Source organism: Brachyistius frenatus, unplaced genomic scaffold (genome assembly GCF_029030835.1).
Source record: "Brachyistius frenatus isolate BFR_SWC_R1_liver_20210118 unplaced genomic scaffold, ASM2903083v1 Contig_56, whole genome shotgun sequence".
Taxonomy (NCBI): Eukaryota; Metazoa; Chordata; class Actinopteri; family Embiotocidae; genus Brachyistius; species Brachyistius frenatus.
This window is the reverse complement of record NW_027210655.1, coordinates 1097225-1111419: the sequence shown is the minus strand read 5'-3', so window position 1 is coordinate 1111419 and position 14195 is coordinate 1097225. Positions and strand designations below refer to the sequence as shown.

Sequence of the window (14195 nt, the reverse complement as noted above, 5' to 3'; positions counted from 1 at the left end):
CTACAGCAGCATACAGAAGCAATAAGATCATAATAGAATAATAGAAAAGCAATAAAATAGCAGTAAAATAGCAGTAAAATAGCAGTACAAAATATTAAATATAAAATGCACAGTATATACAGTACAGTATATATATATATATATATATTATATACAAACAACCAAGAAACACAGTCAACAGTGCTATTGTTATGTGATGGATTTTGCCAGAGGTGAGTTATTATACAGTTATTGTACAGTCTTATTTTGCCAGAGGTGAGTTATTATACAGTCGACATTAACTAACAACATTAAAGAGAGTTCAATCTACTTGTATGGCTTTCAGAAAAGATAAAATGCATCTCAGCAGCAATGGAGGGGAATATTTAACTATTTATGGTTATTTTAGATCGTTATCCCGAGCATCTCGAAAAAGACAATCTCAATAGCCTTCGTGCCAATTCATTTTTGAGATAACACAAAGGTTTCGGGAGGGATTTGTTAGTCTAATTCGTAGGTTGAGTTGGAGAAACGTCTGCAAGATTCAGAGTCTTTAGGGATGAATTGGAAACAATCAAGAGGATTTTTTTTTTTTTTTTTTTTTTTATATATATCAGAGGGCCTTTATAATGAAAAAGCTCCTCTGCATAAACATGTTTGAAAACTGAACTTAAATTCTGAAAATGTCCTTCAGCAGTTCTCCTACAAGACATCTGAAATCTGAAACCTTGTGCACATGGCTACACCACAGGTGGAGTTTGGAGGTAGAGGTGGGTTTCTTTTTTTTTTTTTATTAGGTAACATTTTCAAACAGGAAAATTATCAAATTGGACGTGTGCCGTATTGAAACTCCACGCTGAGGTATCAAAAAGAAAAAAAAAAAAAAAAAAAAAGTGCAACCGAGCCGTTTCCACTCAGAATTTTGGCACGCTCGAGATCCCCCTCACAAAGACGCAAGTGCAATACATGCAAATGCTGCCGTGCTAATCCACACACGCTGAAGAGCTCATTGTCATCTCACCTCACCTTGACACTCCGCATCACACACACTCAGGGCGGAGCAATTATTCAACTCACGCTGGAATTCCTCTATTTTCCTCAACGCGTAGGGTGCAAAAAGCCATTTAGCGTTTTATATCATTGCATCCTACCTGCTGCGACTCGCATGTGCGGTGAGGTCGAGTGGCAGTAGGTCGAGCATCTGCTCATGCGAAGGAGGGCGGCGCCGACGCAGCGGTGGGGTAATGGCCTTCATCTCAGCCTTATTTACACCGAAAATCATTCTATAGCTCAGCCACCCACTGAGGTGTCCTTGCTCCATCCACTCCCGCCTGATAGCACTCCCACGCGCACAGAGGTGGGGAACACACTCAGGTCCATCGCACACACTCGTACACAGAATTTATGAAGACCTTTAGTCTTAGAAATAGCGCAAGCCCTCTCTCCTTAAATTGACATATTTGCTTTGATAAAAATAAAGATGGTCAGAATGATATTTATAGTAATTATGTCTATCTGACCTAAAATGATACAAATTGCAATTCCCAAATTAAATGTTAGTCCCATGATCTGTAATTTAACATTAGATAGGAGCCAATGACTGTGATTCTTTCTGTAGTCACTTTGCTGATTTAAATAATAGCAAATAAGCTCCCAAAACAAAGTTTTTGATCCCTCCATCCTTCCTTCTTTTAAATCTGATATGAACTGATAAAAAAAAAAGTACCAGAAACTCTATAAAATCTCAATTATCTCTGTTTTGTGTCTATGCAAAGGCCTTAATCAGTCGGTCACAGGATCAATCACCACTGTGTTACGTCATTCGGCGATACTGACATAACAGACATTTATTCAAATTAAATATTTGATATTATCATTACAGAGCTTGTTTCTACAGATAACTTCTGTGGGAATTGAACATAATCAGCGGATGAAAACGGTGTCATGTGGTCAAAAGCTCCAGAACTGTACAATTCTTCACTGCCGTAACTTTATAACTGGGTACATTGCATTATCTTGGCACTAGAGAGCACGCATTAAACATTTCCCTCTATTGTTATAATGAAATGTAATAATTGTCTGTTTCCTGTTTCGTTTTACGTGAACATTAATTTCTACCGTGCTTTTTATTTGTTGTCTTTTAAAACTACTTTAATCCACACTCACAGTAATAACTGACAGGATCATTATATTTTCTAAAAACAGATTAGGGCGCATGTACACTTTGTTTTCCTTTCCCAACAATAATTTCTGTCTTTACTGGGCACCGTCTTGTTGAAATTAAACACAAAATGAGATACTGAATTTAGAGGAGACGGAACAATGCGCATCAGTTGAAGGCAGCACCTAAATCATTTCTACAGCTTCTGTGAAGCAGGAAGTTATTTATTCATTTTTCATTTATTTATTCATGTGTCAGGGATTAGTTGATATTTTAACTGAATGCTTTTAAGTCTTTCACCGACATGGTTGCCAACATTCAGTGTTTCTTTGATCTGCAAAGCCTCTCGGTAAAATCTAGTGTTACAGTCTATTGTAAATTCTCCTAAGTAGTTATAGACTTATGACTTGGAGGAGGCGTTTTTTTTCTATGCAAGAGGTTGTTCCTTGTTCTTACCTTCAAGGTCATCTTGGCCAGTAGCTCCTGCAGATCCATGATGCCTTGCACCAGGCTCAGGAAATCGCTGCAGGTCGGACAGGCTCCAAGGAGGAACGGGATGCACCAAAACAGAGAAGTGAAAGAAAAGACGGAGGAAGAGGGACGCATTTAGGTTTAGGCAAAAAAAAAAAAAAAAAAAAAAAGCAAAGAAATCATCAGCCTGACTGCACTGCACTTGTACACAGCTCATGGTGGCCGGTAGAAAACAGAAGAGGAGCTCGTGGCGAGCACTATCAATAATAAAGCGCCAAGGTGCGATTGCCTTATTGATCAGTGCCAGAGACGGTAGCACAGTGGCGGCCCTGTATCTTAATTTGTTTGACAGTAAACAGATGGGGAAACAAGGCAAGGAGAGATGAGGCTGCTCTAAATCCCGTACAGCACAATGGAGACAGGACTCTACTGGAGTAAAGAAATGAAAACGGAGGTTTGGTCAATGGCGACAAAGCCTTTTAAAAAAGCTTTTCATAAAGGCAACCACCAGCTGACACAGCCCGTTACAGTCCACTTTTATAATGAGACACACCAAGGGAGATTGTTTTTATTCTATCTTTCAACTTTTCAGTAGATAGAATATTAAAGTATGTATGGCTGCGTTGTCATGATACTTACTGCGGTTAAGGTTAGGACACTGTGTGATGTAGCCGTTGGGAGCGAATATCAGCTTCACATCCTGAATAATGCCCTGTTGACACAGAGAGGGGAGGGGGGGGGGATACAGAGAGACAATGATAAGCGTGTACACGGAATATTTTCTCCGGATCAAATAAACCAAAATGATGTTGGAAAAACATCCAGTCCCGTTAGCAGTTCAATGAGGGCGTACAGTGCTGGAAGCAAATTGTTAACTTTGCCATGTTAAAATGCTAACAAATACAATGCTGAAGTACTGATGTTTAGCAGGGACAATGTTCGTATCTTAGCGTGCTAATTAGCACTAAACACAAAGCACGCTTGAGGCTGAGTTTAGGCATGTGGCCATACATCGTTGTAGAAAGACGAAAAGTTGACGTTTAAAGTTATGATTCAAGCGTAGGATTCGTGAACGTTCAGTTAAAAAAACTTGTGTGCAAGTATATCTTGCAGATGTCGAGATGTGTTACAGGATAAGCAAAAACTTTACTTTGCTGGTGTCGGTGGATCGCCAAAGTCATCAGCGCTCAACCGATGTGCACCGTGAATATTTGTACCAAGTTTCACGACAAACCACCCAGCAGTTGTCGAGATATTTGAGTTTGGACCAAAGTGGTAGATCAACAAAGTAACCGTGCGATAATACCATTTTTAATAAAGGAAATATCCACCCTAACGTTGTTTTTATATTCTAAGTTTAAAATTGTTGGTGTAAAGAATGTTTTTCAGTTTTCTTAAATGACTTTTTAAAACTGACTAAACTAAAATCTCCATTTACCTTCATTATACTGGGATAGAGGCAGATGCCTCAGAGACAGACATCTAAAAACCTGCACAAATAAATCCAAAAACATTCTGCATGCCAGATACAAGAAGAAGTAACAGCCAGATATATGATTAGTAAGAACATAAAAAGGCTTTTCCGTTTTATCTTTATCAAGTGTAGTGCTTTCATATAAGAGCTGAACTAAAAAGCACAAGAGAGTGTCTACCTCTCTGAAGGCTGCATAATTCTTTAAACCTGCTTTAATAACGCATAAGATTTAGAAATATTTCATCTGCATGTGGACCCAGATCTGCTTTCAACAACACACGAAAAACGTTCACACAAAAATATTTGAAACTGCACCGAAATCTAAACTTGGCCTAATTCCGTGGGAATCTTGAATTGTAGAAAAACTGGAGATCATCGGAAGAAAAGCAACCGATAACGAAACAGTCTCCAAATAGAAAAAAAAAACAACGTAATTATCACACCCGTGCGCCCTCATCCAAGTGCTAGTGTTTCAGAAACGGAGTAAAAATAAACTCGTACCGTTGCACACAGCATCCATTCCTAACCGAACTAAAGCAGGAGGACTTCACACGCAGGCGGACGTATAACTTTAAACTCAGAGTCCTACTCCTTTTAACAGACTGTCTGTCAATCACTCTGAATGACAGGCTACCGCCACAGCTGCACGGCTGGTAAACAGAGGCTTCATGATGACCACAGGGAACAATCTTGGAGGGAGGGTTGGTGGTGGTGCTGCTGGTGGTGGTGGTGGTGGTGGTGGTGGGGGGGGGGGCAGCGACACTCTTTCTAATGGAAAATAAAATGAACTCGCAAGACGACAGACACCGAGGTGCGCCCCTCCCCACCACCACCACCACCCGCACACACAAACATGCATACCCAAAGGAGGGGGGGTGGGGGGGGAGTAATATCAACTCTCAGCATTCCTCCGAAGTGGTTCCTTCAAAAGAACACGCTGGAAGGACATTAGGATTCAAGACCTCGAAGCACAATCTGCATCCTCGCCTCTGCTTTTTAGGCTACGCGTGTATGCGAAAGCCATTTCCAGCGCGTTTGGCTGGGCTGGATGCAAGCAACACCTGCCTTTATTTCACATAGAGACACAGATGGAGGGGCCTTGGGGCGAACAGGCTTGCAGCACAGATTGAGAACAAACACACTCTGTCTCTCCCTTACACACACACACACACACACACACACACACACACACACACACACACACACACACACACACACACACACAGAGAGAGAGAGAGTCGGTGTGAGCAGTAGACGGTGAAGAGATTGTCAGTGTCACTCAGAATGGAAATGAAGGTGTAGATCACAGATGTCTGTCCCGGTGGTGTAGTGTGGGAGCCCTGACCACACATTACTGTCAATGATCAGTAGGTAATTCAAAGTCATAAAATCTCTCCTCTCTCACACACACACACACACACACACACACGGCTGATGCATGGTGCATTGCATTACAAAGACTGTGAGAATAGCACTATTTAGAAATCATGCTCCCATGGTAGAATGTGCAATTACACCGCTGTAATTTATGCTATATACAGCACATTAAGTGTAAGGACAGTGACTCATTTCCCATCGTTTTGTCTCTGTGCAGCTGCACATTGGATTTAAAACGAACGAAAGAAACGCTGACTTTCAGTTTTAAAGCTCATCTAATCGATATTTTCATATTGAATCAAAGGACTGCATTTAATATGACAGGGATTGGCCCACAAAGTATTGTCTCCAACTCCGCAGAGTGGTTTTATAAAACTTTTAGCCCATTGTTACGGATTTAAAAGCATTTTGTTTTGTAGTTTAGTGTCATCGATGTCATCAATTTCATTTCCAGCAGGAACAGGATGCTGTTTTGGGGCAAAACAAAGTGTCACCAACTTCATGACGGAAGACTTAACTGCAGGACAGTAAATCAAACAAGCGACAAATACGTGTAAGAAAGACCAAAACAAAGCTAAAAGGGCTGAAAAATTGGACGGCCCGCTCTGAAGCTGTAAACGCGCCTGATCGGTTGCATGAAGGTGAGCGTCAACACAATGTCAGACATTGAAGTGAAAGAAATAAAAGGTGGAGCCGGTGTATTTTGGATGTTGTTGTTTTTTTAAGTAGCCTTGTATGCAGTAACAAATAAAAATTAATACGTGACTCGCAAACATCTTCAAGGTAAAGCTGAAAAGTGTCAGTTCAACATTTGAAGCCTACAGTAGAGACAAAGCAATTACAGCCGTGTCCTCGGCTGAGTACTTACAGATGGTCCTGCAAAACAGAAAATACTAGAGGTGTGATTTCATTTAACTGTATGATAAACAAATGTCTTCATAATGAAATGATTGGAAAAAAAAAAAAAAAAAATCCTCAAAATGATGAGACTTTATCAAACCGAGGCTTAAAGTAGCCCGGAAGAGCCATTAAGGGTTTAGATTAGAATTAGCATTGATTTGAAGTTTAGTTACGAGTCATTCATAAAGGGAATGAATATTGCTCCTCAGCAGGAGCGCAAATGTGTGTGCAAAGTGCGCGTTTATACAGTTTTATGCATCGTTTGTTTTCCTTTGCGTCCCCAAACGTTCACGAGTTCACTCGCCGTTATAGCTGCTAAAATTACCCGTCATAATTCCCAGTTATCTTGTTTATTATAGCGATAATAGGCCGGACGTGTTTGGCCGGAGCTTTTTGCCTTCGGGCAACGCTGGCAGAGGCGAGGCCTCATCCCGCGCTTCGTTGTTTTTGTTTTTTTTTCTTTCCCGGTTTGATCATGCACAACATGACCTTTTCATGTTCCAGCAGGGTCTGAAGATTTAACCTCCACCTGCGGTTCATCTCTGGGGACTAAACCGACACCGACAACACTAATTAAACAAGCGTGATTGGTGGGGCGGGGGGGGGGGAGGGGGAGTGAGTGAAAGACAAACGAAAAGAGCAAGAGAGGAGAAAATAATTATGATGATGATGATGATAGTAATGCTCCCCCAGTTTAACATCAAACCGGTGGGGGACAGTATTGATTTGGCGCACCTGCAGCCATCAAACATTTTAAACTGTGTTTTTGCAAAGGATTATTAAAAAAAAGCATTTGAACCCTTTGTGGGCTCAAACATTTCAGGGTAATTTCACCATCTTCACATTTAAGATCGTATCTTGGTCATTATAGGGGCTAACTGTTTATGCTGTATCTTGTTTTTTTCAGGACAGTCTTGGCGATTTAAACCTTCCATCATTTGATTTGACATAGAGGGTTTTTGTTATATATATATAAGCCTTTATTTCAGGGGAAAATTGTATCGCACCATAAAACATGATGTCTTTTTATAGTTGGGCAGAGGTGATTGTCTGGACTCAGGCAACCGAAACATCCGAACCATGTTTGTGGAACACTGTATGACTCAGCAATTTGAAAAAAAATATGTGCTTATAGTGCCTGAAGGAAAATAAATGTCATTGAAGGACCGCGGGTGGCCAGGAGCCAAAACCAGGGAGTGACACTCAGACTAATAACTCAGCTGTAGTGGAGGCCCACAAATACCATGTTATTATTATTATTATTATTATTATTATTTCATACAAAGCGGGCTGTAATGTCGGCTCTATGTTGGAGACGGTACAGAAGTCAGCAGTGATGTCAAAGCTGGATTATCTGAATGTTTTGTCATCAGATCATCAGAAAGGGTCCATTCATGTTGCAGGTAGTTGTAAGTAGATTATTTTTGACATAGAGTACGTTGTGGAACAATTGAGACTTCAGAAATGATGCAATTAAGAGAAGTGCAGGCGGAGACGGACGCAGCGCTTCATGTAGATTGTAACGAACGTGCGACTTCAAAGCCGAGTTTCTCTCTGTGATAAACACTCGCTGGGCAATTTAACCGAGAACAAGGGGTGGGAATTTGGGAAAAAAAAAAAAAAAACACACACACATTCAGACTTTAGGGGCCCAAATATGTTAAAAAAAAAAAAAAAAAAAAAAAGTGCAAAAGTGCAATCAAATCTGAGAGGAGGCTTCCTGATGAACACGAAGCAACACAACAAAGATATAGAACCGTAAGGAGGAGCTGTTTAGACTGAAGTCTCCAGTGCCAAAGCTACTCGTTGAGCTAATGGTGAGACAACGACGAGTAAAATGTTGGTGTCGTATTTATCAGTTCAGCAAATGATTTATACACCTATACACACAAATTCAGTGAGAACCAACTCTTAATTCACCAATGCCGGATTGAGGGATTTACTATACATTCAGGGCTTAACGCATCCCATTATTAAATGACTCCCAAAAAAAACAAGGAAAATCACACTATAGAAACTTTTTTTTAAAGTTCAGCTCTGCATAAAATTGAACTGTATTTCATAAAATGTTGATTTTTTTTTTTTTTTCCAGTTTCCTTTTCCCCCCAATCTACTTCTAACGGCAGGGTAAATGAACCCCATACTGAACTCTACTACTACTTGATTGAACAGAAAGAGCACACTGCGTAATGTATGGAGGGGAAACAAAAAAGATCATGTCGTTAATATGATGATGTTGCAAAAGGTGAAATACGTGAACAGAGCATGAACAAACTAATGCAGACAACCAGGCGACGAGAAGAGGAATGCAAGACTGTGATCAAAGCTGTGAAACCTCACGCTGCCTTACGTAACGTGTTCCAGCTTTCCATCAGTGTCCACGTTAGATTCATTATTGTCCTGCGGTGCATGAAAGAGCGAGCGTTTCGCAAAAAGCACCGGCTCCAAACGAGCTCGCAGCGTCCCTGAGGAGTCGGCATCCTTGGCACAATGGATTCTAGATAAAGATAATTTATTACAGTAGCTCCCTCCGATGAAGAGGCTCCCAGGAGGAGGAGGAGGAGGAGGAGTGAGAGAACGAAGGAGCGTCTCCAGCCACCGTCAGGGCTCAATATGTTTTATTTAAAGGCCTAGTTAGCCTGTCTTATCGCCATCCCACTCCCGAATGCTGAATGGGATAGATTACAGCTGCTGTTTTATTTCACCTCCTATCTCTATCTGCAGCGTTACTTTTATGGCTCTCGGCTATTTTTCCTCTTCAACTCTTTATTCTTTCTCTGCCATTTCCCCCGACAAGTTCTCCTCACCCTTTCCCAGCTTTAGGCACGAGGAGACGTAAGGAGGCTCTGCTTATCCCCCTCATCTTCAGCAGGTTAAAGAAGGGACCGACTGAGGAAGTGTGAGGAGAATAGCAAAGGGGTAGCAGCGAAAAAGTTGGAAAGTTGGGTTTTGTCTTTGACTCCCTCACGCCATCGGCATCTCTGTTTGTGTGTTTGTGTCTCCTAAAGGCCCCTGTATAAACTTGTGCTTCTATTTTCCCAGTTTTTAAACTTACAATGTGTTAATTAGTAGCTTTTGAGGTAGTAGGGGGGGGATTTTTTTGTTTATTTTTATTTAGGAGAGAACCAGACTTGCTGTGTCGCCATGCTTCCAGTGTTTGTACAACTCTGATTTAAAGGGTGGAATATACTTTTTTTTTTTTATCTTGTCTTCTTTCTCTAAAGTGGAAACAAATTTGAACACACACGTACAGAAAACGGATAGCTCAAGCTAAAATATAGCTAGGTAGCTGCAAGGCTAACTTTAGCAAGGCATTGCATCTAAATTGGTAACCAAACCGTTGTTAGCGGTTGTCCAATGGGCAGTCTGTGACCAGTCTATGTTTTTTGACAATTAGCTTTTAACTCCTTTGCACAAAAGGTTAGATTTACCTGACTCGTATCGGCTCAAGGGATTCTTTTGAGATGACTTGATTAGCTCAGAGGCTCGTTCAGTAAATATTGAAACGTGAAAATCAGAACTGCTAGAATATCGGTCCTTGAACTGGTATTCTAAACAAAGAGGGGCTTCTTTACTGTCAAATAAGGCGACATTGAAGTTTCTCTAACGGGGGGGGGGGGGAGAGCGCATGGCGATCCAAACACTTTGCAAAAACTGGAGCATTTGCAGACAAAGCACGTTCGGGGGCGAACAAAAGTGACCACGTCATCCGAAAATCAATACATCGAGTTTTGTTCACAGAGAGATGGAAAAGCCACTTTATCACTGACGCTAGAATTTGTTAAGTAAACAACAAAAGACTCCGATGAGCAAAAGCACCATGAAAACAGGGCTGACTAATAGTCGTGTCAGAGGACGGGTAGCGTCTCGGAACCGTCTCTCAGGAGGGAGAACAAGGACAGACACTTAAGAGGGGGACATCATCATTTCACAGCGGACGGTGGGAAAACGTTCTATTCGCTGATGAATCCGAGTTAAAGATTTCCGTCAGTAAATAATGGGCGGATGCAAGGAGACAAAGGGAAGAGGGAATGATACTGACCCGGGGCGAAACACGGTATTCAAGTTTGAGGGTCGAGCTTTGCACTGAATCGACGCCACCCAGGAGCACGAAACGGCGGCGATCGGCCCGCGGCGCAAATAATCTTCTCGGCCTCCGCGTGCGGCCGCCGACACAAAGGCATTCTCTGCGGACGTCCACGCACAACCGCTCCAGATAATTGCAAAGTACACGATCAATCTCGCCGCGGAGGAGCACACAACGCACCTCCCGTCCTGCAAAACCAGCCGCTGAAGAGCTGAAGATTTTATCAGCTCGAGCTCACGTCTGGTCGTTCACCGAACTTCTTGCTACGAGGTTGAACCGTCGGAGAAAGAAAAAAAATAAATAAAGACGTTACGACTTTGAGTGATCACAAATTGGACAAACCGATTAGCAGTTCCCAGCATGCTTTTGTTCCAATAAAGGGCCATGCTGGGAATATAAAGCAAATAAAACCAAATGAGCGATGGGTGGAAATTTATCGAAAAAGAACACGCAGTTTTGGAACATTGTAAAAAGACGAAGGCGAGACGAATATAGATACATTAAATAAGTTATGACTTAAAGCATAACTGAACACAGTAGGGATGTGGGATATATAGTATAACTATTGCAACAATAACGCTCCTTTACATCATATTATAATATTAACAGAGGCCCTTTTTTTTTTTTTTTTTTTAAATCTGCGGACCTCCAGGGCCCCGGTGCATTGCACCACTGTTGATACCTACACTAGTGACACCATCCTGACCAAGGAGAAGTAGCACTCCTTTCTTCGGAGACGATTCATACTGCAGCACCACAACGACCCCAAACACACTTCAAAGCTTTGAAAAAGTACCTGAAGACCAAAGAAAGCTGACTGTCATGGGCTTTTCTTCACAGTCACCTGAACTCAAACCTCACTTCTTATGAGGCAACTCAGAGTGAGAAAAATGAAACATTTCGTGACATAACAAAGAGGGTTTTGTAACATTGCCAGATCATACCGGGATAACATGGGGTTATTGGGTTGTGGATAAACTTATGGAACCAATAAAAAAAAAAAAAATCTAATTTCCACTCAAATTGTTGAGGCTCGTATCATTTTGTAATGGAAATTGTTGCCTTAAATTTGAAATGCAAAACGGGCAACATCTTCACTCGTGGTCTCAGACTTATGGATGCCACTGTAGGTGTACGCAGAACAACTAATTGTATCGTTGGCTCATAAGTACGCATGAGCGGGAGGAGATAATTAGAAACAAAAAAAGGTGCAGCTCAAAATGGCGTCCTCCGATAGACTTGAGCAACCGGTCCTTGATTCAAGGTGTCACAAGTGCACCTGTCAGCCGAGACGCCAGCTCATCCCCGTGTAAAACCTGAAGGGGGAAACTTCCCACATTCTCTCAGTCGCTTCACACGAGCCTCCGCTTCTCCACGCCATCTGCCTCTGCTGCTGCTGCTGCTGCTGACAAACACTTTTTTTGAGCGCTCCTCGCACGTCGAGGGGTAAACAGACTCCCCGGCACCGAGCTGACTGCGGTATATTGAAGCTGGGGATGATGGAGCTGCGTCTTTCAAAGACCAAGAAGCCTTTCCTCCAGAAAAGAAGGGAGCTCATTGAAGTCTCGATGCAGGAGGAGGAGGAGGAGGAGGAGGAGGCCGACGGAGCGGGAACAGTGCTCGTGAGCAGCCGTGTCAAATAATGGGCGGGGGGGAAAAGAGGGGGGGGGGGTAATTTACAGCACAGTAAGGCCTGGTGGCTAATCAATATCTTACATAGAAGAAAAAATAATAATAAAAAATACAAGGCCCATTGATTGCATGGCGGGTGGGCAGGAGAGGGAGGAATATCATGAGCATGGTGATACTCCGCCGTGTCCCTGCCCCGCTGTGAGTGCGCGCAGGAGCCTGAGAAAATGAGCAACGATTAGAAATCGACAAGATTGCGGTGAGCTCGGGAATAAGCATTTCAAAGCACACGCTGAGCTTCTATTTTTTTTTTTTATATATTTTTGCAGCTCTTCTTATGAGCTTTCAGTACTTCTTTTTCCTTGTATCTTACACTTGGCTTTCTTCCACCAACACAGCCCGCTGCAAATATGGCCAATTATACCAGGTGATAGTGAATGCGGCGCACGTTCTGGTACGCGAAGTGAGTGTGTGCGCGTTTGTGTATATGTGTGTGTGCGTGTGTGTGCGTGCGTGTGCGTGCGTGTGTGTGTGCGTGTGCATCATCTGTGGAGTCTTACCTTAAACAGACCGTGCTTGTGGCTGTGCTGGCCCAACCACACTCCGCTGCCTGGGGTGAGCTCCATCTGAGGAGGGTCTATCACCCGTTCATAAATCCTGGGGGGGGGGGGGGGGGGGGGGGGGGGGGGGGGGGGGGGGGGGGGGGGGGGGGGGGGGGGGGGGGGGGGGGGGGGGGGGGGGGGGGGGGGGGGGGGGGGGGGGGGGGGGGGGGGGGGGGGGGGGGGGGGGGGGGGGGGGGGGGGGGGGGGGGGGGGGGGGGGGGGGGGGGGGGGGAACAACAAACCAGAGGAGAATGTTTGGTTATGATAACGACACGGACACAAACAAGGTTTTTTTTTTGTTTTTTTTTTCCTCTTTTTGTCCCCGGTCTGGCAGGAACACTGATCCAATACAGCTGAATGCCAGAGTAAATCCAACAGACTGGTGTGTGTGTGTGTGTGCGCGTCCCGCCCGCCCTCCCCTTCTCCTTTCATGGGAGCGTAGAGCAGAGCCTCCTCTCCTCAAGCATGACAGGCAGTCTCGCCCCACGGCTCTCTAACACGGTATTGATATCTGGACCTGGGATGTGGGCTGGATTAACCGCGCGACTCCTGACAGAGACACAAACAGGCTTTGGCATTATCAAGGCAAACATCCTCCGCGTCATTCAGCACCATTTTTTTTTTTCCTCCCTTGCACTGAAGGTGGGCTTAACGATGGCGGTGAGCTCCGAATGGGCCTCGGTGAGGATGTCAGAGAACAATTCCCCCTCTCCTTCTCACACTATGAGCCCTCGCAGACACACTCAGCTGATTCCTCTCTTGTTCTCTATTTCAGCTCCCTGGGAAGGGCATTACATCCAGTAATATACTACTTATTTGGATCTTTCAAAAGAGATCGCAGTACCACTTCTCGCAATATGGCAGGCTTTACTAGGGATATACTGAGGACCCATGAAAGTGGAGGGACGATAGGTCATCATACAAAATACAACTTTTTTTTGTTTTTGTTATTAGTGGTGGGGGTTGTTTCCAAAAGGGAGATTTGTGAGCCAGAAAGGTGAGCGTCTGGGCAGGTGATTGGTCCTGATATATGACCGTCACCATCCCATGCACATACTGTAAATCCTGGTCTTTTTTTTTTTCATTTCTTTGGCTTGTACTTAAAGCTCCATTAAGCAGTATTTTTGTGTTTAGCACTGAGTGAAATGACTCCCTGTGATGTCAACATATCACTAGTAAGGCTAATCCCTGGATGTCTGCACTTGTCAGCCCCCAAAACAAAACCATGGGCAAACAAAGCTGCCTTCCCTGTACAAAGGCGAGCCAAGACGTTTAGCAAGCAAACAATACAGCTGTATTTTTCTTCGAAGCCGGCAGATCAAAGCTACAACAACTGCCAATATGCAATTAACATTTGAAACAAGCCGTAAGAGCTGAAGATAATGATATTGTTCCACAGAGTGTGTTATGGCTTCGAGTAGACAAACATTACTTAACGCAAAATTGATTCACGGTTATGACAAATACAACAAGTCGATGCTACCAAAACAAGGGAGAGATTCGCATGTGATAAAT

The 14195-nt window shown here is 43.3% G+C and overlaps 1 protein-coding gene across 3 annotated transcripts in view; it reads right to left on the bottom strand.

Annotated features, from left to right (window-relative positions):
- Window positions 1–14195, bottom strand: part of LOC138624866 (protein kinase C-binding protein NELL1-like) — a 247844-nt gene that overhangs the window by 156839 nt on the left and 76810 nt on the right. For all 3 annotated transcript variants that reach the window (XM_069705430.1, XM_069705431.1, XM_069705429.1), the window contains exons 5-7: window positions 12639–12735; window positions 3251–3323; window positions 2597–2679 (exon numbers count right to left, since the gene is read on the bottom strand). In XM_069705430.1, the coding sequence (XP_069561531.1) occupies window positions 2597–2679; window positions 3251–3323; window positions 12639–12735 (253 nt within the window). The remainder of the gene's footprint in view (window positions 1–2596; window positions 2680–3250; window positions 3324–12638; window positions 12736–14195) is intronic.